At 40.5% G+C, this 26702-nt stretch overlaps 1 protein-coding gene and 1 pseudogene across 1 annotated transcript in view; both read right to left on the reverse strand.

Moving 5' to 3' along the window:
- LOC110154621 (uncharacterized) overlaps positions 1-26702 on the reverse strand; it is a 125761-nt gene that overhangs the window by 66900 nt on the left and 32159 nt on the right. Inside the window, exons 11-12 of the mRNA XM_020918629.2 lie at positions 21356-21467; positions 5732-5822 (exon numbers count right to left, since the gene is read on the reverse strand). Coding sequence (XP_020774288.2) covers positions 5732-5822; positions 21356-21467 — 203 coding nt within the window. The remainder of the gene's footprint in view (positions 1-5731; positions 5823-21355; positions 21468-26702) is intronic.
- On the reverse strand, positions 14936-15053 carry LOC129412466 (5S ribosomal RNA; annotated as a pseudogene).

Below are 26702 nucleotides of genomic sequence, written 5' to 3' on the forward strand. Positions count from 1 at the left end.
AGGACATTTTATATTTTATTACTTATTTTTCTATTTTATTTTGACTTGTGCATTTACATTTATATAATTATGTCTTATTTTACACGAGTCTCTTGCTCTTTGTGGCTACTTATTTACAATTTATTGTTACAATTTATATATTTTGTTCTCTTTGTTATTATATTATATTGTGATATGTGAGGTACTGTGTCCAAATCATTTCCTTGTGGAACAATAAAGTTTGTCTAAGTGTAAGTTTTATAAAACATCTTGTCTTAACCATTCGCACAGAATTAGTTTGACCTGTGGACCTTTGGTGATTTGTAATAATTGCAGAGGATGCCTGAGATTTTAATCTTGTGCGAATGCTCCATGTCTGTAATTTGTAGTTCACAGAAGTAAAAATTCTGCCGCAAATTACTTACTATATTTCGCCAAACACAGACGTCTGGTGATAATACTAGTCCAGCTTGAATCTGCATCTCAGTGTTTGTTGTTGTAATTGTGCCTTTTCTATCTCTTACTTTTCTTTCCGCGTTCTTTTCTCTTTCAATGTCAGTAAAATAGAGTAATTTACAGACTTTGCTTATCCCGTGCAAATCTGTGTGAACACAGAGGTCAGGCGGTAATTTGCAAATTACCAGACGTCTCCAGGTTGTACTTATCCCGTGTGAATAGGGCTTTATTCTGCATAAAATGGGGCTTTATTCTGCATAACCCTGTAGTTTAGATCTGTATAAACATGCTCCAAAGTGTGATTCTTGTATTAGTTTGTCAGCTCAGATTTCAGTCTTTTGTCAGTTCTTCTGAACTTGTTTAAAGGTGCTTTGTTTTCTCAATGATGTTATTGCTTTGTCTAAAATGTTTCACAGTATGGCATTAAACTTTTCTATCTTCATTAGGGGTGTAACAATATCCAAGTCTCACAGTACGATATCGTGGGCGTGGAACAAGAATGACAATGGTGTCATTCAGGTTTCACATATGGTCTCACACACACACACACACACACACATATACTCACACACACACACTTATTTTTCTATTTTATTATTTTATGAGCTTGTAAACCTTTCAAAATAAAAATGTATTCTGACAACTGGAGAAATGTTGATTTTTGTCCAATTGACAGAATGTATACATTTGATTGACAGCTGAAAAATGGGAGGATCGAGGAGAGGAATCAAGGAGAAGGAAGCGAGGAAAGAGAAATAAGACGCGGCGCTGCAGGTGTGTGCTCAGGTCAAACCGGGCTGCTTCTGAAGGAGCAGGGTGAGACTGGAGGAAGTAAAAATGCTGACACTTGAAACACACACAAGTACAGTACCTTGAGTAACCCCACACAGAAGGATTTGTATCAGTCACATTTTCACATCTAATCTCTTTCTTTCTTTGTATATTTTTTATCTTTTATATTTTTCAGTACTTAATTAAATACTGGTGATTTATTTACTGCTACAAGATGACTTAATACAAATAAGTGGTTATCAGATTGTTACCATGAATATTTTTGGAGTACCCTCTTTGGAAGTATTCAAACAAAACTTTATGTATATATTTTTCGTGCATATTTAGATGGCTGGTGGGGCTAAACTAATATCGGTCTCTGCTGGAGATTTATGTCTGTTGTGTGTGTGTGTGTGTCTCTTTCGTGTCAGTAATTTGTTTGTACTAGTAGCCTTTGTGTTAGCTGATATAGACAGGACCTCCTGCCACCATACAGGACGGACCTGTGTTAACAATCTTTGTGTTTGTTTCACAGCTAGTTACACCAAGCTAATTTACCGTGCTTGCTACCCCACCAGTTAGCGACCATGGCTACAGCTGCAAAGCTCTCTCCCACCACAGAGATGAATAGCACCCGGCTCTGCACTTGAGGGAATAAGATCTCAAGCAAAGACACACACCAGGTCTGCTCGGCTTGTCTTGGGCTGGAACATGCCAGAGCCGTGGTACAGAATCCTGGCTCGTGCCTTCACTGTCTTGCCCGCCAAGCTAGCTTCTAGGAGCAGGACCCTGCTCTGAGTGAGCTCGCTACCGCAGCACACCAGCTCGGAGCAGCTGCTCAGACGGACCCAGGCCCCACGCCGCTGAGTCGGAGTTGGAGCTGGACGCTAAACCTGCTACACCCTCTCGAACATGAACAGCTCCTCCTGGATTATGAGGAGGACGAATCTTTTGGAGAGGAGTGCCTGGTTTCAGAGGATGACAAGGACTCTTCCTCCTTCGTTTCGCCGGGCCAGTGCCAAGATTCCCTGCTTGTGACTCAGGCCAAGGATGATGGTGGGGCTGCACAGCCACCGCTCAGTGTCAACCTGCATGACATGTGTAAACACGCGGCTGAGAGGTTGGACATCCCCTGGCCACCTGTTGTGGCGGAGGCTCCCCGCTCCCGTTATGAGGGGAAGAAATTACCCAAAGCCAAATGGTCAGCACGGCAGCTTCTCCCGGTCTTCCTGGAGCTACTTGAAGAAGTGTCAGTCTCTTGGAAAGGCTGCCCATACTCCAGCAAGAACCCCATTTTGGGAGCTTCTTCCTTGGATTTTGTCGATATGGACAAGCTCAGTATGACCCAGATGGTGCCGGCCAACCTTCATCTGAAGCTCTCAGCCACGTCCACCAGATCATCCACTCACCCTTCTAAAGACGACCGCTTCCAGTCCGCCATGACTGAGAGAGCCTACAAAGCGGCAGCTTTGTCTGTTAGAGCTCTTAACGTCACCTCCATGTTGACTGCCTACCAAGCTTTGAGGACATGGCTAACGTCCCAAACCCCACGGCATGGGACGACATTACCACTGTCTCTGACATTTGCCTACGTGTCCAAAGTTGTGCTGTGCAGGCTGTGAGCAAATGTATGGCCATGTTGGTGCTACAGGAGAGGGCTAGGTGGTTGAATTTGACCAATCTGTCCGACAAAAAGAGGGAGGACATTTTTGACATACCGGTCGTCCCGGAGGGGATTTTCGGCTCCGCGCTTGCTTCTATGCAACAGAGGTGCGAAGCCAAGAAGCAGGAAGACGAGGCCCTTATACTCTGTCTTCCTTGCAGGATGCCTGCCCAGAGGGCCCCATGGTCAAACTTGACTCAGGCGGGGGCCAGGTCTGCTCGCGGTCCGCTTTCCGCGCACCGTGATGACCAACGCCACAGGCCCCTGCCGCATTACCGGCTGGCCCCCAGGTGGTCAGACTCGTGTGGCTGAAGAAAACTACGGGCCCCCGTGCCACTCAAGCTGCTCCAACGCCACTGAGCGCATTGCAGCCCCTGAGTAGGAGGAAGAGGCGTCTTAGCAGTCCAAGCCACTGCTTTTAGGCAGGGACGGCACAGTTCTAGGTTCACATGTCCCTGTCGCTGCCAGTGTGCCATGGGAGGTTTTCCCCGGTGTTGTGTGCCCTCCAATGTTTGGTCTGGACTCGGTGTGTTCCCCAAGTGTCCTGACCAGGAGACTGAGAGACATTGTTCACGTGTTGGACCATTCCGCACCACACACGTCTCACAAGCACAAACACACATTGTTCAGGAATAAAATTCCAACTGTCGCACCCAGGCACAGAGCCGAGGCGCAGTTCTTTATTTCTCTGAAAACCTCGGAAAAACCCGGACCGATAAGAGGTATCCCAACTCTGCCCTCTGTGCGCACTGTCCCGATCCAGTCAGGCAAGCTTCTGATGTGGAGCACTGTGCATCTTCTCTCTCTGAGAGCGACACATGTACCAGGCATCCTGAATGTTGGCGCAGATCTTCTATCCAGGGGCAATCCCCTGTACGGGTAATGGCATCTGAATCCACACGTGGTGGAGCAGATTTGGATCAGGTTTGGCCGCGCGTCAGTGGACCTGTTTGCATCGATGGAGAATGCGCATTGTCCGCTGTTCTTCTCCCTACACGGACAGCGTGTGCCGTTGGGGGTGGACGCGCTCTCCCACGAGTGGTACCGAAAGCTACTTTATGCTTTTCCTCGTCTGGCGTTGATTCCCCCCTCTCTTCTCAGGGTGAGGGAACACCGCTTGTCACTAATATGGACTGTCTCCCTCATGGGACCTGGCTGTTGTGCTTCAGGCTCTCAGTGTCCATCCCTTTGAGCCACTGGGAGACATTGACCTGAAGATGCTGTCACTAAAGACTATTTTGCTGGTGGCCTTAGCCACTGCCAAACATGTCAGTGACATTCATGCTCTGTCAGTGCATCCCGCTTGTATGCGATTCAGCTCTGATAATCTCAGGGTGACCCTGCGCCCCAATCCAGCCTTTACTCCAAAGGTTGTTGGCGCCTGTACCAGAGTGGATGTGGATGCTTTTCAGCCTCCTCCCCACACATCTACTGAGCAGCAGAGGTTATGCCCAGTCCGAGCTTTGAGTGCCTATGTTGAAAGGATCAGATCATTTCGACAGGTGGATCAGCTCTTTGTGTCCTGGGCTAAACCCCGCAGGGGAAAACCTGTTTCTAAAGAGAGATTTTCCCACTGGATTGTGGAGGCCAATTCTTTGGCTTATTCCACTGCAGGCCTTCAAGTCCCAGTTGGTCTTCGGGCCCATTCTACCAGGGGCTAAGCCACCTCATGGGCCTATTTCAGGGGTGTGTCTATCCAGGACATCTGTGCTGCAGCGAGTTGGTCAGCTCGCTTGACTTTTGCAAGGTTTTATAGACTGACAAGGTTTTATAGACTGTCCCATGCTGTCCTCAGTGTGGGTTCCTCTGGAGACGTGCCCTGAGCTTTGGCTCTCTCAGGGGCCTTGGCTGGCATTTTTGTCACAGCAATAAGCTTGTCTGGCAATACGGGAGTCTCCATATCCCATAGTAAGACATCGAAACAAATGCTATGAAAGAGAACTTTAGGTTACTTTCGTAACCCCGGTTCTCTGAGTAGCATGAGTGAGATGTTTCACCAGACTACCCTTCTTGCTGCTGGGGTGAAGCGAGAAGAGGTGTGCTTATTGAATGACAGGCGACGTCGTACCCATGGCATTTATATGGGGTGCCAACGTCTCACTCATGCTACTCAGAGAACCGGGGTTACAAAAGTAACCTAAAGTTTTAATTTTGTGCATAATAATGAAATGTATGCCACTGAATTTTGCAGTATTGTTTTTGCAGGACTCCTGGTTAACTCATGTGTTGTCTTAAAGGTGCACTAACTTTTTGATTGGGGGTCCATCACCTGCTTGTTGCTCTGGAGATGTCATTGCTCTGCCTAAAATGTTCCACACTGTGACATTAAACAGCTCCACTTTTTATTTATTGAGTTGCAAGTGGTTTTATAACTCAAAAATACCTAGAAAAACAAGCATTCAGACTGTGATCGGGGTTGCCTCTCCACAGATCTGACCTGTAACTTGGTCTGGTTGGGTCTCCATGAAGGTAGAAAGGTTTAATGCCATACTGTGAAACATTCCAGAGAAAGCCGTGACATCTCCATGAAGAAAACCATTTGCCGGTCCCTCCACCAGAAAAGTTACACAATGCACTTTTAACTGTATTTTTGTTAAAGTACATTCATGAAATTGCCAGGTTAAAAAAATAAAGTATATGAAATGAAATAAATGAAAAGCAATGACTTGTTATTTTTCTGCACCAGAACACATTTACACTTTACTTTTCCGAAATAGTTTGAAGGTGAGGACTTCATATGCCCTGAGTACAGTAGAGTCCTGTGTGTTGTACTCACAGTGACCCCAGCCCTGCTCTGCTGCTGTCACTGCCCATCAGCCTCTGTGTGTCTCCTGTGTTTGAGAGGAGCTCTGAGAAACCCACCTCCATCATGTACTGGTCCACCACGTGCAGCTCCGACACTGGGCCCTTGTGCGATCTGTACATCTCCACGTCGTCTATGGTCGGAACGTACCTGGAAAACACAGAAAAACATATTTAGGGTCTGTTTACACGAGAACGCCTGCAGGTAAAAACAACAAAATATTGTATTGGAAGTGCCTTTTGTTTAGACTGTGACAGCGTTTTTGGGGCTTAAAAATGCAAATATTTGAAACCACCCTCCAGAGTGGAAAAGTTGAATACTCTCTGCCGTAGTGTTTCCGTACACTGCCCAAGATGCAAAATTCTGGTATGATCTGCTCACGTCGCGTACACGTTTACATCACATACATCACCACCGAGCGTCACCACCGAGCCTCCTGGCATGCATACCTAATCCAATTCCACACACTTTTGCTTCACTGTATGCACACAGATTTCCTCCCGAAAACACTTGTCTAAACACCGCTTTTGCGTCATCATATAAACGTAGCCGTTCCCTAGCCTTTTAATTTAATGAACGCAACTTTAACACTTTAGTCTTTATGCACCGAGCACAAGAGTCACCTGAGTCTGCGCACACAAAGAAGCCTACTGTCCGAACCTGACCCGAACCCTAAATATTCCCTACATTTGTGTGTAATGGGAACTCTTGGAAATGAGAGCTGTTCTCTGACAGTATGAAGAACAGAATAATGCCCGTGCCCACCCCAACCCAGGCCCACGCACTCACAGAGGTCACACCCAGACCCGGGCACTCACAGAGGTCAAACCCAGACCCGCACTCACAGAGGTCAAACCCAGACCCGCACTCACAGAGATCAAACCCAGACCCGCACTCACAGAGGTCAAACCCAGACCCGCACTCACAGAGATCAAACCCAGACCCGCACTCACAGAGATCAAACCCAGACCCGCACTCACAGAGATCAAACCCAGACCCGCGCACTCACAGAGGTTAGCATTTTGGATGTTTCATGTGGAATTTTATTGGCAGAATAACAGCGCCTGATTGGTATCTGATGTGTTACGTGCTAAATCTGTGTCCACATATCCTCGTAGCCATCCCTCACTTCCTTTCCAGAACCCCACGTGCTCGCTTCTTCTAGTATAAGTGCATAAACAGGGCCAGTCCACACACACATCATAGGCAGACTTTAAAATATAGCGATAAAACTCTTGAAACCGCAAGAAAACACACTGGCTTTACTGCAAAGATGTGCAGCCTAAATATTATGAAATATTATTAAATGAACAGATGAGTCATTGTTGTCACTTTTAGTTTTGTATTTATTTGTTAAACCTTGTTAAAGTCTTGTGGTGCTGCATCCGTCTCCCTCTCTGTCCCGCGTGTCTCGGTCAAACCCATTGATTACTGGCTCATGTTTAGGGAAATCTCATTCACCGGTCACTTTACATGCTCCTTTTATGGTGAGGTGTGGAGGTGTGGCGAGGGCGTGACGTGACGTGGGTTTACGTGCCCAAATTCTAACTGCAGGTGGGATCTATAAAGCAAAGATTGCGTGGTTCAGTGCATGTGGTGGGTTTTCTAAATTTGGATTTTGCGTGGCTAGTTTAGAACAACTCCTATGCAGTTTTTTTTTATAAACGAGGCCCCTGACCTGTAACTTGGTCTGGTTTGGTCTACATGAAGATAGAAAGGTTTAATACCATATTGTGAAACATTCCAGACAAAGCAATAAAGCAGTTCATGAAGAAAAGCATTTGCGGGGCCTTACACCAGAAAAGATATGCAATGCAGCTTTAATAATTTACTAATCCTGAGTCCAGTTTTTCATCTTTATCATCATAGAGTGTTCAAAACAACTATCTGTGAACCTACAAAACAAATGGGGAAAGAGAAAGAAATTGTACTGAAGTTGAGGTGATGACTTCAAAAACACAGGAGAACTTCATACATTTAATTTAATCCTAGACATGACGTGACGAAGATGAGTGGTAATCATGTATATACTTCTGAGATAAAAAAAAAAAAAAAAACAGCATTATTGTGTGGTCAGCAGCTCCAAATATACTTCCAGCCTGTTCTCCAAAGTAAAATATCACTGAGCGTTGTGTTCCATTGACAGGTCCGCAGTAATGAGTTTTAATATCGGCATAAAAAGCAAAAATAACGTTTTCAAGAGCAGACCTTGATGCTTTCAGAGTGTACAGAACGTTCAGTGTTTTAAAGGTAAAATATGAAGGCACCAAAGAAACACGAGCACTGCAGGTACTTCTTCCAATTTTTTTTTTTTAATTATTTTTTGTTTTCACAAATTCAGCATAGTATAACACCTTACCTTTGTATTGAATTATAATCTTGACAAGAAACTGTATTCATTTGGTCAGACCACAAACATGAACTTGGAATTGTCTCTTCAAACTTGCCATGTTGAAGATGCACTTATTAAGTGACCAAAATGATTGCCTGTTTCTGGCATTCATTAGAATACTATTTAGCCTATATAGAATACATATATTTACAATATATAGTTATAATTTTGGCTTAGGCACCCCCCAAAAGAAGTGTACCACCAGCCACCAGTGCAGCACACACCTTCATTAGAATCATGTGGATAATTTCAGTCCTGGAATTGCCAATCTCTACTGAACTAAAGGTAAAAGGCAGCTGTTTTTAACTTAAAAACATGACTTAAAGGTCACATGAGTCTGACCTTCCATAGTTATAAACCGGCAGTACTTTATTTAGAATTCACTGCATTGCAAAACATGAATTATACATGTTATTTATTTTATTTTGAATCTAACTTATGAATAAACAAGTGTCAATGTCAAAGCAATGAAATCTAGTCAAACATGCAACTCTTGTATCTGAAATGCTGCACATGGAACATACACCATAAACACACATATGGTACCTTCACACTTTTAGTCCCATTTTAAATTATTGATCAGTTCTTTTGCGAAGCACATTTTTCCTTTTTGACCTTTGCACCCTCATGTACTTCCTCTTACTCTATTGGACAGAAACTACAGACAGAGAGAGAGGAACGCCAAGTGTTTTTGATTCTACACTGTAAAAATGTGAACTTACATATCTGCACATTTAAAAGACTTATCGAAAACTATGAAATTAACTTTTACATATCCAGTGGAAGGTGATGTGGTATCTGACTGAGCTGAACAGGAAGTAGAAGTAGTCACTATCGCTAATCCTCAGCTTTACCTCGATCCGTGCGCTGTGTGGATGTAAACAGACACATGTGAGGAACTACTCTCACGAGACGCTGCATTTTAAATTTACAGCTTTACTAGACGTGAGGAATAATTATTTTTTGCTATTTCCTGAGTTTGCATGTTGTGCCTCTTTGTCCGTCACTAAGTCTGCCCCTGACGCTCTGTTTTATTGGCTGTTATTGTAAGTGGCTGATGTTTTGTGGTTATGATCTGACAGAGAAGCTCAGTGTTACACTGACACCACACACATATGAGGAGCGCAGCAGCTTCAAAATCAAACACAAAGACAAAAGTCCGGTCACACCTCCTCAAACGGAGAAGAAACTTGCACCCAAAATCGGGCATATTCTCCTGTAGTGTGGCGGTCTTTAATAACACATTTGATGTGATTCACGATGATGTTATGTATCTGATCTGATCTGATGGAACATTTCACTGCTGCTGATCTCGCAAATTTGTATGAAGAAAAACAAAAATAACCACCACTTCAGTCCAGGTTAAAAATGCATTGTAACTCACATTGCTGATATTTGTACTGAGGAAAATACTAACTTTTTTTTCTGTAATGCATTACGGCTTTACAGCAAAAAGCAATGCATTACACTAATGCATTACTTTTGTAACACATTACTCTCAACACTGTTGACCAGACAAAAATGTATTAAAATAGACTTCTGGCAAAATAACTTAATCACAAATAAAGTGTTCAAACAAATAAACTGAAAATATGTAAATCAAATACAAACCAACAAAGGCATGCACCCAGCTGCACAAAAGTCTTTTTTCCCTAACTGACTAAAACAGACTGTTTATACACACTCCCCAGCAGGAAGGACCTCCCCAGGTAACAGGTGTACATGTACCTGTAGCAGTATTCAAAGCAAGCATTATGAGGGCCTATGTTCCTTTAAAACAAAGTGTTTAAACTAAACGAAATGATAAAATATATAAACTAAATACACAAAACAATGAAACAAAAAGGAACTGAAACCATTTCTCCCCTCCTCATGATCTGGCCCACAACCTCCCCCAGAGACTTTAAATATGGCCCGTTTAAGGCACGCCCCCTCCTCTGTCTCCACACCATGGAGAGCACAGGTGTCAAACATAAGGCCCGGGGGCCAGATCCGGCCCTCCAAGACCTTTAATGTGGCCCTTGGGTGATTTTCTACTAAAATATTTTAATTATATTTCTATTAAAATATTGGTAATTTTCTGTGGCGCTGAACAGAGCAGTGTCTCCAGCGTCTCTGTGCGTGGCCCCTCCCACCAGAGCAGCACAAATGAAGATGCTCTTAAAGGACGATCGTTTTGACTGTTGATCGTGACACCCTCATCAGCAAAATGTCAAAAATGAGAAAAGTGGACGCTGAGAGCAGGATTTTCCAAGAAAAACTGACTTATTCCTGTTTACATACAAGTTCATGTTAAAACATTGTGTTGAAATTGAATTTTTCTTCAAGTTTCAGGTTGTTCATAATATTATAATAAGAAAGAGTTCATCAATTAAAAAATATTTCTGTAATAGAAGTTATGTCATATATACCCCAAAAATAACAATGAGTTTTCTGATCCGGCCCCTTTGGGATCAAAGTAGGTTGGATACGGCCCCCGGACCAAAATGAGTTTGACACCCCTGATGTAGAGCAACAGGAAAGTAGGTGGATGTATGATGTTACTGAAATGAATTAACAAATAAAGTATATTTAAATTAACAATGGGTTATGTGATCATTAAACAAGAGACAACAACATCAAGAAAACAGAATTATCTAACTATAACGACAAAATGTGTGAAATTAAATAAATGAAAGGTGGTTTAAATTGGACAAATGCCCACTTTCTCACAGTAGATCATTACATTCACTTCATTGTAATTCATCTTTGTCCATTTGTCCATTGACAGAAGAACTGACAGAGCTGCACAGTGGTGCTTTACTGTAACAAGCTGCTGGTTTTCATGTGCATGTTTTTACTGTTGAAAATACACATTTTTGAACCCCTCGTATGTGAGTCATAAATACATTTTTTGTACTTAAATGCAAGTTTAGAGAAGGGGCAGTGATGGCGGTAGGTGAAAAGTGGAATTTTCTGAGCACTCAATACAGGACAACACAGGATTGCGAGAACACATATTTTTTTGTGTAATATGTCTCCTTTAAAGAAAACATACTGTAACTGTGTTTGCTGTAGTTAAAATCTCCAATTGTGTATCCTTATGTTGTATTTTGAGTATTTTGATCACCTATAACAACTTAATAAAAGAAAATAGCCTGGTGTGTGCCAAAATGACTGCATGACGTTGACGAATCTTACGCATATCACTGACCAATAAAATAAAACTGGAGAACGAAGTAAGTACAGATCAGTGGATGTGAAAATGGGAGTAGATCAGAGCAATAACGTCTTGCATAGAGGAGAATAAAGACTACTCAAACGTGCAGGAATCACTCTAAACGCAAGTTCAGAGGGTAAATGAGCAGGGCAAACAACTATAACATGGATAAAAGCTCTGAAAAGTCAATTGAGGTCTTCTTTAAACTTTTTTATAGTGCAAAACAGAGGCCATCTTCTCCATTCTGCTGCACTCAGTCTGAACCCATCCTAAACTGTTCTTCCTTCTGGTCCTTCTTTTTTTCTCTCCTTCTTTCTCTTTTTTTCAACCAAAACCATTCACTTTTTCATGAGACCAGCTCTGCGCCACTGGAGACACCATGCATCATCAATATTTCAGCACCGGATGGGAGTGGTCCCTTTCAACACTGTACTCCTCTGGCTCTCACTATCTGCGGTGTATTAAAATATATATTACTTTTTTTCTCATATGGAATAAATAAAGCCCTCTATTAGATCAGGAGGACAGTGCTGCAGGCCAGTGGCTGAGTGAACTTCAGGTACTGATGGTTTTCTGAAGTGACGTCATACTAAAAAATGAGTGGAAAGTTTCAGTTTTCCCTATTAATTGCATTGTATTTACATGACAAATATTCAAAAAGTGAATTCACAAAGAGCAGTCCTGCATGATGTTACGTAGCACTTGAAAATGAGCTGCCCACTGAACACACAGAGCAAACAGAAAAGGGCTAGGAACAGTACAGTATTAAAACACCAGATACCATATTTTTCGGACTATAAGTCGGACTTTTTTTCATGGTTTGGGTGTTTCCTGCGACTTTTACTCTGGTGCGACTTATATATTAAAATTTTCACACTGACAGCCATGAGAGGCTCTAGGCTTGTATGCCAGTATTTGCTGCTCCTGTTCCTCCTGTACTCCTGTCACTTGGCTCTACGCATGTCTCCTGCAGAAAGAGCCGCTGTCCTGCTGCAAGTCGTGAAATATGCAGCTGAAAATGGTAATCGAGCAGCAGAGAGAAAGTTTGAAGTGAGTGAGAAACTTGTGAGGGACTGACAAAAAGCAGGGATGGAGAATACAGCTTCACGGTAACTGGAAGGGTACACCATGCAACTTTCCTGGGAGTCAGCGAAGTTGGGATTCAGAAAGGAAAGAATAATTCTAACTGAAACTGAAGCTGAGTCTAACGACAGCTACACAGAAGAGGAAGCAGCACTCCGTTTACCTCCGGAGGTTGTGGAGATGCTGGAAAGTGACTGAGGATGAAAAATTTAATGGATTTAGTGATTTGGAGTGAGATGGAAAGTTTGGTAAACGTGTTCTGTTGTTCATGCTATAGTTAGTATGCTATAGTGTGAACTGAATTGCCCTTTGAGATTAATAAAGTTGTTGACTGACTGATTGATTGATTATCTGAACAACTTGTTAACAGTCTGTTGTTCTCTATTCTGTTGTTATTACTAGAACTTGCCTTTCAAGATGAAATGTTGGTTCCTGGTCTCTGATTTTATAAAATAAATTTCCCCAAAAAAGAGCGATTTATACTCCTGAGCGACTTGTAGTCCGAAAAATATGGTAATAGCAAAAAAAAGGTTGATTTCAGTGTTTAATTTCACTTTCATAACAGTCTAAAATCTAAAAGGTACATTCATAAATGTTGAACCTCATCATTTCTATTGTATTAGTGTGATACAGTAATCCAGTCAGCCAGCGTGGGAAGGCGATGGTGCCAATATACATTCCCGGTCAAAAGTTTTAGAACACCACACTTTTTCCAGTTTTTTACCGTTTACTATTGACCAAAACATCTTCTAAACTTTTGATTCATCAAAGTGTCCACCTTTGGCAGATAAAACAGTTGAACACACTTATGGAATTTTTCTACAATAGACATCAAATATTCTTCAGAAAGTTCTTCCCAAGTCTGTTGCAGAATGTGTGGAACCACGGTACCAAGATGGCAGTGGTATTAACTCATACTAAGATGCTGTACGCGAGGTCTAACATTCTATATCTATGGCGCCACATGTAGGACGCGCATGTGTGACATCAAGAGTAACGTCATGTGCCTTTCCATTTTCGTAATGATTAATATAATTTTATTATGCGGATCATTTGTTTATGGTCATATTTGTGATTTTTCAGTATTAAAGGAGGAATGCGTTTATTGATTGGGGAGGAGCCTCGTACTCTAAAAGAAGCCTCCCATCTTCGCTGCTACAGACTAACCCATGACAATTAGTAACCAGACTTCTTAACTCACTTGTATTGTTACACCAAAAATCTACACTTTAACAGTATTGTAGATTTAGCTACCCCACTTAATATTAGAGGTATAAAAAATATATATATATATAAAAATATTGATATGCTGTGATACTAAATTTGGTGCTACAGTATCGTTATCATGAGCTGCTGTATCGAGTATTGTTTGGTAACTTTTAGCAATTTGTTTTGTGACCGCACTAGAGCACTATTGCCGATTTAGTGGAAGGATACAATAAACTTGAGATATTCACTGTTTTGATGATTAAAATACATGTATAACTTTGCACAGATAGTGGTTTAACAAAGAAATATCGTTGCTTAATGTATTTGGTTCTTAAACAACAGCATATCATGAGCAAAATATTGATTATCACATATTTCGCCATATCGTGATAATATCATAATGCTGTGATGTCCATTCCTAATCTGTACTGAATATTATTGGCCTATGCAATGGTGTGATTTGAAACCCAGTGGTATGAAGGACTACATACCTGCCCTTCTGCTATTCCTCCTGAGGCTAGACGTCAATAGTGTCCATCTCCATAAATAACCACTAAGATAAAAGTTTTATTACTGCTTCTCTGTTAAAAGGTTTAGGTTGATGCTCTATAAGTAAACTGTGAAGTGGGACAGTGTGTTTAGACCCAACAAGGAGACGAGGTAAGGATGTGCTATGAATCAAATGTCGTTCAAGGTACAGTAGGAGGGATAGGCATGATTAGTCGACTAATCGATAATTGATTGTTAAGAATTTTGTCCATCATGTTCATTTTTAATCGACAAACTGAATGTAGGTTGCTATGCGTACCGTAAGGAGGCAGGGCTGAATCTGACAGCACAAACACTGGAGTTTTACCTCACAGTCCCACGTTTGGTCTCTGGCTCCTTGGAGACACTGTACCACTCAGTGAGTGTGTTTACAGCACATCAGTGTCCCGGGTATGATCGAGTTTTTTTAGTATCCCGGTTTTGTCATGGTGCATGTATATGCAGTGTCCCACTTACGGCATATGCAAGTGCCTGCATCCAAAACAAACACTTTTCAGTTTTTTCATCACAACAGTAGCCAAAATAAATAAAGTGACCAACATAAATAAAGTGAGTGAAATGACAATGACAAATAAAGAGCTGCGCAAAGAGCTAAGAACAACGTTTTTAGTTTATGCAAATGAGCCATGCAGTATTAATTAATTAATTAATCATTGCATTTATATAGTGCCTTTCAAGTTGCCCAAGGCGCTTTACACCATCGGTTCCTCCAACTACCACCATCACTCACGCACACACCACTTTCTAACTAAGCAAAGTGTTTGAAGTGTCTTGCCTAAGGACACAATGAGTCCTTAATGGCCCACAACAAGTCCTTAGGCCAGTGGTGCCCCAATGTGGCACCTGGAATTCCCAGTGGTCTCCCATCCAAGTACTATCCAGGCCCAGCCTTGCTTAGCTCCTGAGATCTGATGAGCTCAGGCTTTGACAAGGTGGTATGGCCACATGGTTTTAAGTTTCGTTTCTGTAAAACGTAAACAAATGTGTTAAAGCTGCAATAAACACATTATAATGTCAAACAGGCTGATGTGGCTCTAGAGTGGTTATGGTTTATATGTTGTAAAGTTGAGTTTATTTATTTATTTATTAACAATGATCATTTTAATATAAAAATGTTAATGATTAACCGCAAATTGATCGTTAATTCTCTCGACGATCGATAAAGTAAATTTAATCGAATACCCATCCCTAGTTCAAGGTTCAGTCATTTGAATTTGCTGCAGGATCTTTTTAAAGGTGCACTATGTAACTTTTTCATTGGAGGTCCGTCACCTGCTTGTTTCTATGGATACGTCATTGCTCTACCTGGAATGTTCCACAGTATGACATTAAACAGCTCTACCTTACCTCTCCACAGATCTGACCTGTAATTTGGCCTGGTATTGTCTCCATGAAGACAGAAATTTTAAAACCATACTGTGAAACATTCCAGACAAAGAAATAACGTCTCCATGGAGATAAGAATTTGACGGAGCCTCCACCAGAAAAGTTACACAATGCACCTTTCATAAGACAAATCATGACTGACCAGGGAGAGGTCATGTCTTTTTCATACGTTTCACACAGAAATATAAAAAATAATAATACATTTCCAAAAATTATATTGCATTTTCTCAGCTTCTCACAGTGATCCATTATCATTCATTTCCAACACATGATGGTGGTAATCTAATTCAGTAGCCACAGCTGCTGGTGATGGTGAGAGTAAGACTTCAGTGCAATAATTATTCTCATGAAGTTTGAAGTTAGTTTTGAAGTGCAAAGGACATTGAGTTCTGGTATTTCAGGCTCCACATTTGATTAGAATTGAACTGAACATGCAACTTGAAACTTGTTTTTGTGTCCGTCACCTGCTTGTTTCTATGGATATGTCATTGCTCTGCCTGGAATGTTCCATAGTGTGATATTAAATAGCTCTACCTTACATGTATTCAATAACAGGTGGTTTCAAAGCTCAGCTAGAAAAACAAAGCGGGGTTGCCTCTCAGCAGATCAGACCTGTAAATTGATCTGGTTTGGAATATCCCTATATGTTATGTTACATAATAAAAAGGCTAACACCTCTACAAAGTTGTATTGAAATGCATGGGATTCTAGCCGTCCATATTTTAGTGTTTTTAGTGTTTTTCGTGTTAAATGTCATTGTTCCTATGCCTGTTTAAACTGGTGTCTCTTGACCAGGTAAAAAAATAATAAATGAATAAAATGACGTATTTTTCGATACAGTCAAACTTTTTTCATGGCTTGGGTGGTCCTGCGACTTTTACTCCAGTCTGACTTATATAGTAAAATGTTCACACTGACAGCTGCGGGAGGCTCTAGGCTTGTGTATCAGTATCTGCTTCTCCTGTTCCTCTTGTACCACTGTCACCTCACTCTACTGCGCATGTCTCCTGCAGAAAGACCCTCTGTCCTGTCAGTATCGTGTCAGTCGATCGCACCATTACTTTAAATTTAAACAAACTTATAAAGACAACTGAGAACACTGAACACTAATGTCCTCAAAACAGAAAATCATACTTTGCTGATTACAAGCTGCAAGTAGCGAAGCATGCAGCAGAAAACAGTAATCACGCAGCAGAAATAAAGTTTAGAGTGTGCAAGAAACTTGTGACACCGGGAGGATGCACCATGCAACTTTCCTGGAAGTCACTGGATGAATCGACAAAGCCTGGACTTCAGTGACACCGAAACCATCCTGTCGGGATTCAGCAAGGCCAGAATAATTCTAACTGGAACTGATGCTTAGTCTGATGACAGCGACGCAGAAGCACAAGCGGCGTTCCATTTACCTCCGGAGGTCGCCGAGTTGCTCACAAGTGACACCGAGGATGAAGAATTCAGTGGATTTAGTGATTTGGAATGAGATGGAGAGTTGTTAAACTTGTTCTGTTCTGTTGTTTTTTGCTATAATTATCTGAAGAACTGTTCATATGTGACGTTAACAGCCTGTTGTTCTCTGTTCTATCTCTGTTCGCTTTTCCCCAAAAAAGCGACTTTTGTTCTTCTTGTTTTTTTCTTCTTGATTACACTTTTTTTGGCTGGTGCGACTTATACTCCGGAGTGATTTATAATCCGAAAAATATGGTATTCAATTTTTATTTTTTTTTCCAAATCTGCGTTTACTTATTTGAATGAGTCCTGGAATTTCATTGAACCTGGAGCTATGACATTATCACACAACATATTCTGAGATTCTGTTTACGTGTTTTTATTGTTAAAAACTGACTTTGTGACATGTGTGACCCAAATTGGGGCAGTGGGAGTAGATAGGGGGTGGGTAAAATTTTCTGGGCACTCAAGCTTCAAATGCAAGACAACAGAACTACTCACACATCCATAAGTCAATCAAAATACTACTCTGGGTAAGCTACTGATACGGTAACACCATTATACCATAGTTAAACCTCATCAAAGTAAATTTTTGATATTATTTCCCCTTTAAATAAAGCAAGCTTTGAGGAAAGGTCAACAGTCGGGACGAATGCATAATTTTGTGTTCATTTAACTGCCTTCAAAGTGAAACTGCAGCATGGAGGTTTCATATTCTGGAATATCTTCAAAAACGTGGAGCGGTTTTGTCCCTGGCAGCAACAAAACATCAGCGCCCACAGCTCACTCACTTTTTGACCTCCACGAGACACCGTACACCGCGCATACAAATCAGATGCAGGATTTTGAGTAATGTAGGTCGTTACTGTAGTCATTGTAGTAGTAGTAGTAGCAGTAGTAGTAGTAGTAGTAGTAGTTCTGAATCTAATAGTACTAAATATACATGCTTACAAGAGTCTATTTACATTTATTTTCAGCCCTGCAGTAAAAGCACATTTTTGTCCATAATATTGATAAAAACTAGCAAATCAGGACCTGTGAACTGACTCTTATAGAAGAAAGTAAGGAAGTACTACTAATAGAAGTATCAATAGTAGTCGCACTAATAATTTCTTTGATATATAGCACTTTTCAAGATACTTTTACAAGAACTTTATGTTGTATTATTCATTCACGCCGCGTATTCACTGAAATGGCTTGGGAAAGACCAAAGCAAGGCTACCCATCTGCACCATCGGCCCCTCTGACTCCCACGTGAAGAGTAAACGGTGATGAGTCTTGCCCAAGGACACAATGAAAGCATGCACTGGGCAGAGCAAGGACCACTGTTATTGCATTGTGATAGCACTCTGAAGGGGTAGTGACATAGCAGAGGGAGTAAAAGGAGGTGAGACTCAGAGCGGTAAAAACAAAGCAACATTTTCAAAACAGTAAAAGGTAACATTATGATTTAAATATGTTATGTGCTAACAATTAATACCCCACAGATGTGTATACCTGGTCTGTAAGGTTATGTTCAGACTGCAGCCTGAAGTGACCCAAATTTGACTTTTTCGCCCCTGTGTGACCTCTATCTGATCTTTTAATGACAGTCTGAATGACACAGATCAGATTTTTTCAAATGCAACCCAGGCCGCTTGGATATTTCCTCCTAAAACCGATACATATCCGATCTTTTGACATGCGACTTCAGTCTCAACGGTCAGGTCACATTCATCCCACCTACGCGTCAGGCGCAGAGTCTCATCAATGGAGGGAAAGTGAGGCTAGTGAGTTTTTTAATATTTAAGTGGATCGTCAAATTGGAGGAGTCTTATCGGAAATGGGCGGTTTTTGAAATGATTGCCAAAGAAATGCCTGAGCATGGCTACAGGCGTCCTGGCTCCAATGTCAATGAAAAATTAAAAGCCTGCGAGACAAATACAAGGAGGCTAAAGACTCAAACAAACGAAGCAGCCGTGGATGTGTAACCTGTCCATTTTACCAAGAACTGGACTTTATTTTGAGAGACAAGCCCAGCGTTTAGGCAACTTCCACAATCACTGATCATGCTCGCTGAATGTGACAACGTTGTGTTACTTTTGGGGCGTTTAAAGTTCACACTGGAGATCACACACAAGTCAAGTGAACGACCTAGTAAAAAAAATCGCATTTGACAAAAAAAATCTGAATTAAGCATTAAGCCCTGCAGTCTGAACGTAGCCTAAGTGTTCATTTGTAGTTAATTTGTGGGACTTGCAACATTTTTTTAACTATGACTGGCAGATCACAGCAGGAGATTGAAAAAACTCCATATTGGACTATCCCTACTACAAAAACATTACACACCTTTTTGACCTCTGTTTCCGTAGACAGTGAACACAAACTAGCATCAGGTTGTTGTAAGGATCACTCTAACCACCATGATTGTGTTGTGATAGCACTCTGAAGGGGGAGTGACATAGCACAGGGAGCAAAAGGAGGTGAGACTCAGAGTGGCAAAAACACAACTGAAACTAAATAAACACGCCCATTGCTCTGTATTTACTTCAGCTGCCGTTCATCTGAGGTTCTGATAACGTCACAGCTCCTTGTTGTAAAGATGTTTACTGCGACGACAGCTCCACTGGGAACTACAGTTTTCTAACGTTTAAGTCAGCATTTCTTTTATTATGTCGTTTTAGATATTATGATCTAAAATGTGCAAATTATAACACAAAGATCCACAGTTGTCATAGATTATAACTACAGAGCAGACACAACACTGGCCAAGATTCTAAAACTTATATCAGGCTATTACATCTTGTTTTGAGATTTATTATCTACCTCCTATTTCTGAGACTGCTTAATTCTAGTCTAGAGGTAGTTTATTTTAAGGTAATTTGTCAAGTAAAATTATCTGTCCATGCAGCAGGGTAATTTCACTACAGTACTACTTTTAAGTCATTGTCTGATAGATTTAAGTGTTTATATCTTAAATTTTGGCCAAGCTTTTTTGCAGTGAAGCACAATATGTGTGTTAAAACACATTGTGCACTTTTTGGTTGGGGGTTCATCACCTGCTTGTTTCTGGAATATGTCATTGCTCTGCTTGGAATGTTCCACAGCACCACATTAAACAGCTCTACCTTACATTTTTTCAGGTCCAAGTGGTTTTACAGCTCAAAAATATCTAGAAAAACAGGCATTCTGACTGTAAGCAAGATTGCCTCTCGACAGATCTGACCTGTCACTTGGTCATGTTGGGTCTCCATGAGGATATAAAGGTTATTTGTGGACTTTGCAACAGACTTTTTTTCTTTTGACATAGATATTGGCAAACTAATATCTACAACAACAGCAGGAGATTGAAAAAAAAACTTCATATTGGACTATCTCTACTACAAAAATAGATCCTTTTGACCTCTGTGTGTTTCCAAAGACAGTGAACACAAACTAGCAGGTTTTTGCAAGGATCAGGATCACTCTACGCACCATGATTGTGTTATGATAATGCTCTGAAGGGGGAGTGACTTAGCAAAGGGAGCAAGGTGAGGTGGGAAACAAAACTGAAACTAAATAAACAACTCTACCTTACATTTATTCAGTTATAAGTGCTTTTATAGCTCAAAAATACCTGGAAAATGCACGCAATATCAATAATGTTGAATTCTCTCATCTGTTTTCAGGCATAAGGTGCACCAGATTATGAGGCGCATCAAGAGAAACAAACAGACGACATTGATTAGCCCAGGTATCCACGACCACTAATCCATGATTCATTGGCAGATTGTGGCATAATTTAAGTTTGCTTTTTTTATTTGCTATTTTTCATTTCATTATACATTGAGTAATAATGTGTTTAATGCACCTTTGCGCACATTTGTTTACATTTTACAGAAATGAAACTTAAAACCACATGGCAAATTTGTATAAATTATTTAAACAGCTCACTCCCTCTTTACTCCGCGGGGCTCCTGACAACAGTAGCCATAATGCTTCAATAATCCATCAAGCAGTGCAGCTTCGTAGCTTACCAAAGTCTTATTAAAACATTTTGACATTTTGAGTGCCGTGTACCACATAAAATTGGTTCAAGGTCAGTAAGTACAACCAGAATTAATACATAATGTACACCAGATTATAAAGCGCACTATCCATTTTTGAGAAAATAAAAGGATTTTAAGTGTGCCTTATAGTCCAAAAAATATGGTAATACCATACTATGAAACATTTTAGACAATAACATCTCCATGAAGAAAAGCATTTGACAGACCCTCCGCCAAAAAAGTTACACAATGCACCTTTAAATATAAGTTGATTTGTGGACTTTGCAACAGATGTTTTTCTTTTGACATACTGTAGATATTGGCAAACTAATATCTACAACAACAGTAAGAGAAAAACTCCATATTGGACTATCCCTGCTACAAAAACATTACAGATCCTTTTTGACCTCACCTTCTGAGCGCTGTGATGTGCTCGTCAGACAGTCCTCCATCCTCCTTCTTCACAATGAAGAGTCTGTCCTTCAGCTCGCCTGGACCCACGGGGAAGCTTTTCAGGAAAATATCTGTGAAAAAAACACAAAAAAACAGAAACAAAATAGATTAAAACAACACGTCAACAACACAGCTCAGCCAGAACATAAAAGGTGCTCATCTGACAGTTCGCTCTTTGGAGATGGAGAAGCTCAAAGAGATCTTTCCTTAATCACTCACAGAATCCACAGATAAGATACTCTTATTTGCATTGTTTACCATCAAGTGGAAGCCATTGTTGTTGGAAAAAATACATTCATTATCATGTCAAAATAATGTGACGTGAGAAAATTTAAATTGTGGCAAGTTTAGGTAACTATTAAAGAGGCTATACACATTTTTTTTTCTATAGTTCGTCGTATCATTCGAGATTCAGGAAGGGTGCTGTTAGCATGGTAGTTTTTGTAAGCATTACCGTGATGTAAAACTAAGCTCTGGCCTCTGAAAATTGTGAAAACTGCTTATAAACTAACCACTGAATAATTAGGATGCTATGCTCGTAATGCATAAGGTAAGTGAGGAATAACTTTGGACCACTGCAAACTGTGTCAAAATGAATTAATTCAGATTTTCGCACTTTTCAGACCGTAAAAATCAGCTGCAGCTTCTTAAATACTAATTGTACACACACTCTACTCCTTAGTCCCCATCAACACATGAATACTGCACGATTCAAGAGAAGTGTCGAGCTGCGGCCAGGAATTTTTCGTATGTCAGTGGAACGGCTTGGACTGTCGATGTTGTGTAGGTTTGTCTTCGATGAAACACCACAATGTCAGTAAGTTGGTTGTTTATTTCGACAACATTAATTAGCTGCTCTTTTGTCTAAATTGTATCCGAATCCAATACAAACATTAGCGATACACATGGTGGTGGCAAATCCCATGTTATGCCGTGTATATTAACAGCTAGTCAGAAGAAAGCTATGTGTTCTACTGTTTGTAGTTACAGACTATAGTTTGCAGCGAAGTTTTTGTCCTTTATTTTACGATGTAGGCAGTATTACTAAAATACATTGTTAAGCTGGATGTGATCATGTTAGCTGGAAATAGTAGCCATAGAACATTGGTGGATGTGATGTTTTGGTGGTAAACAGTAGAACATGATGTAGCTTTCTTCTGGCTAGCTGTTGATATATGAGATAACATGAGATTAGCTACTACCGAATGTGTGTCGCTAATGTTAGTATCGGATTCGGATACAATTAAGATGAAACAGTAGCTATATCAGTGATACAGCCAACGTAAGAACGCTTCTCAATTAAAGTTGCGGAAATAAACAGCCAACACCAAGGAGCCTCCCTGAAATGATGGTGTTGTAGCCTAAATACATACAGTCTATAGTTGTAGCCATATCTCTCCCTCCCCCCACACTCACTATTTCTCTCTCTCTTTCCCCTCCTCTTTCTCTCTCTATACTCTAAAAACATATTAGGCTAAACCTTCTATAGCTGCTCGACAGTGATGATGTTTACTCAACAGCTGCGTTACCAAGCTAGTTTGATGCCAGTTGAAGTCTGCCTGTGCTAGCTCCTAAACATAAATCAAGATGATTAAGATGTAATTGGACAAAAGTTATGTATTTGGCTTAGTTTGCTAACGTTTACTCTATGACTGGATATTATTTTTAAACTTCTCTTGAGAAAACCTAGTGACGAGACAGTGACGAGGTACTGGTTAGATCTGTGAAGAGGCGACCCTGCTCACACAAAGAATGCATGTCTTTAAAGGGACAGTCCGAAATTTTGGACATAGGACCTCATTTCCTAGTGAGTCTTGGAGACATGTGGAGACACTTTTTAAAATATTCCATCCAATCCTTGTATTTGCAGAGGTCGCTGGTCCTAGGCTAGTGCATGTTAATGGCCATAGTTAGCCTGCCACTAAAAACAGTCTTACTCACTCCACAAAACACCTGAAGCAAATCTATTATTACACCAGACTGTCCATGTAAATGTCTGTGTCAATAGAATAATTTTAAAAGTAAAACCAAACTTGCATTTGAAGGATTTCTGTCTGAGCAGCAGCAGTGAGTTGTTCTTCCTGATAGAAAGCTCGGCAGCGGCGGACTAATATCACCTAGCACCTATCTTACCGGCAAAGTAAAATTCCACTGCTGCTGAGAAAATAGTAATATACATTATTCTATCCTCACCCAAGGAGCAAACAGTGTTTCGGTGCAGTTTGCTTGGCTTTGTATTAGGTAGATCATTATGACTTCGTCAATTTGTAAGTAGCTCACATGCTGTGAGCACCCCTGCTTTAAAGTATATTTAGCGATACAAACACCTGCCTGGTCGGACCTTGCTCAGATAATAGCAGTACAAGTCTGAAAGTTGCTAACTTTTTTGGAGAATGGTCCACCACTTTCTTGCTCCAATGGAGATGTTATTGCTTTGCTTAGAGTATTTCACATGCTATTAAACTCGCCAAGTTAGACCTGCGGAGAGGCAACCACGCTCAGATTAAGAAGACATGTTTTTTAGTATTTTTCAGAAATAAAAACACCTGCATGAATACTTGAATATAGACACAATTAATGCCTTATTGTGGAATACTCCAGGCAAAGCAATAACATCTCCAACGAAGCAGGTCAAAAGGCAGATCCTCCACCAGAAAAGTTACACAGTGCATCTTTAAAGGGCACATATTACTCTGTTTTCTGATCTATATGAAAATGTTGTTTCCTCATCACAAACCTGGAGTTGTGTTTTGTTTCATTCACACATGTTTAACACACAGGGCTGCTTTTTCTCTCAAACAGAAAACAACCTATTCCACCTTGTGATGTCATGTGGTAATACATAAAGTGCTCCACTGTGTTTTTAAACTCCATACACACTCACTTGAATCATCTGGATAATTTGAGTCCTGGAATTGCCGATCTCTACTGAACTAAACGTAAATTATAGCCGTTAACTTGAAAACTACCGCTTCATGACATCACAAGGTGGAATAGAGCATTTTGAGTTTTGGAGACGTAAACACACTAATAAAAATGAAACAAAACACAACTCAAGGTATGTTTTTAATGAGGTAACAACATTCTAACATGGCTTAACGCTGACACAAGAGTCAATTTTCCGTAATATAGGACCTTTAAAGTAGATTCACTTATAGAGTATATTATTGATGTGTGGAAAACAACATTTAAGCACATATTTTACAACATTATCAACTGATTTTACCTTTTGATTCCTGTAATAAAACCTTGGCTCAGCTTCTATTTGCAGGATAACAGTCCAAAACAGTCACATGAGGGGCTGTATTGATTGGCACACACACAGATTGGCCATTTCCCTTTTTAAACCTGCTCCCACTGCGTACAGGGACACACTAGTGCACTTTGTGGTTTAGAGTTTTGCAGTAGCATTGGTAGCAATAGCAGTACTAACAAAACAAGTATACAATGCCTAACAATTGCAGTGATGGATTCATTAGAGTGGGCTATGTCTTCTACCTGTGTTTTTTAGAACAGAAATCCTAACATCAACACTTTTCCTGCAAATGAAAGTGGTTCTTTTCTATTAAAAAGACAGATGAAACCAAACAAATTAAGCCATGCAGTAGTAGTAGTCTATTGCAGGAGTAGTGGTGGTAATAGTAATAGTATGAGGGGTAGTCCTTACATTTAGCAAAACATAAAGCTATTTTACTTTTAACAAGAAAACCAGACCAAGCGCTGATTCTCCTTGATTGAGTTTAGAGTAGTAGTAGTAGTAGTAGTAGCCATAGTACTAGTACCAATAGTAGTAACAGTAGTAGTCGTCATAGTTGTAGTTGGGATAGCCATAGTAGTAGTAGTAGGGTAGTAGCAGTATATTTAGACCTATTTGACCTTAAACTACCACATCCTGCATTGATTGACAATGACATAAACTGTCCATTGATTTTTAGTAGTAGTAGTCAGTAGTATTGTTAGTACTAGTAGTAATAGTAGTAGTATTACTTCTACCATTCATGGTTGCAGTGGTCTATATCATATGGTAGTAGTAGTCTACTATCATGGTAGTAACCATGGTGGTAGTAGTAGTGATAGCCATAGTAGTAGTGGTAATGTAGTAGCATATTTAGACATATTTGACCTTCAACGAACAGAATCAGACTGTGTATTGATTGGCAGTAACACACTGTCCATTGTAGTAGTGGTAGTGGTAGTGGTAGTAGTAGTAGTAGTAGTAGTAGTAGTAGTAGTAGTAGTAGTAGTAGTAGTAGTAGCCATAGTAGTAGTAGCAGTAGTAGTCAGTAGTAGTTAAACGAGCAGAATAAGACCATGTATTGATTGGCAGTCACACACACTGTAGTAGTAGAAGTAGTAGTAGTAGTAGTAGTACTAGTAGCCATAGTAGTAGCCGTAGTAGTAGTAGTAATAGTAGTAGTATATTTAGACTTATTTGACCTTAAACGAGCAGAATAAGACCATGTATTGATTGGCAGTCACACACACTGTAGTAGTAGTAGTAGTAGCCATAGTAGTAGCCATTATGAAAGTGGTGTGAGCCTGAGTGATGGTGGTGGTAGGAGGGGCCGATGGCGCAGATTGGCAGCCTCACTTCCGTCAGTCTGCCCCAGGGCAGCTGTGGCTACAGTAGTAGATTACCACCACTGAGTGTGGAGTGACTGAATAATGAACTGTAAAGCGCTTTGGGTATCTTGAAAGGCGCTATATAAATGCTATCAATCAATCAATCAACCATAGTAGTAGTAGTAGTAGTAGCCATAGTAGTAGTATAGTAGCAGTAGTAGTAGCAGTAGTAGTAGTAGTAATAGTAGTAGTAGTATATTTAGACTTATTTCACTTTAAACAAGCAGAAAAAGACCATGTATTGATTGGCAGTCACACACACTGTAGTAGTATTATGAGTAGTAGTAGGAATAGTAGTAGTAGTAGTATATTTAGACCTATTTGACCTTAAACCAGACTGTGTATTGATTGGCAGTTGCGCGCTCTGTCCATTGGCCTATGTAAATGCGTTCCCAGTGGGCACAGGAAGCCACAGGTGCTCTTTTAATTAGCACAACGACATTTGAGTCATCAAACGAGCGCCGCTCTCCAGGTAAATAAGCATCTTCGTTAGCTAGGCACATCCACAGCAACGCGCTATGATCCGATGAGCTAGATATCATCAAGGCTGGAGCGGGCATAATAGGGAAGATATTAGCATTTCATCTGAAAATTCAAACTTTACAAAGGCGTGCACTGAATAAAACCAATGTAATTATTAAAATGATGAAAAAACAGCTATATCAGCTCAGGTTTGGAGCAAA

This window comes from Boleophthalmus pectinirostris, unplaced genomic scaffold (assembly GCF_026225935.1).
Source record: "Boleophthalmus pectinirostris isolate CB_2022bp ecotype Guang Dong unplaced genomic scaffold, ASM2622593v1 HiC_scaffold_8, whole genome shotgun sequence".
NCBI lineage: Eukaryota > Metazoa > Chordata > Actinopteri > Gobiiformes > Gobiidae > Boleophthalmus > Boleophthalmus pectinirostris.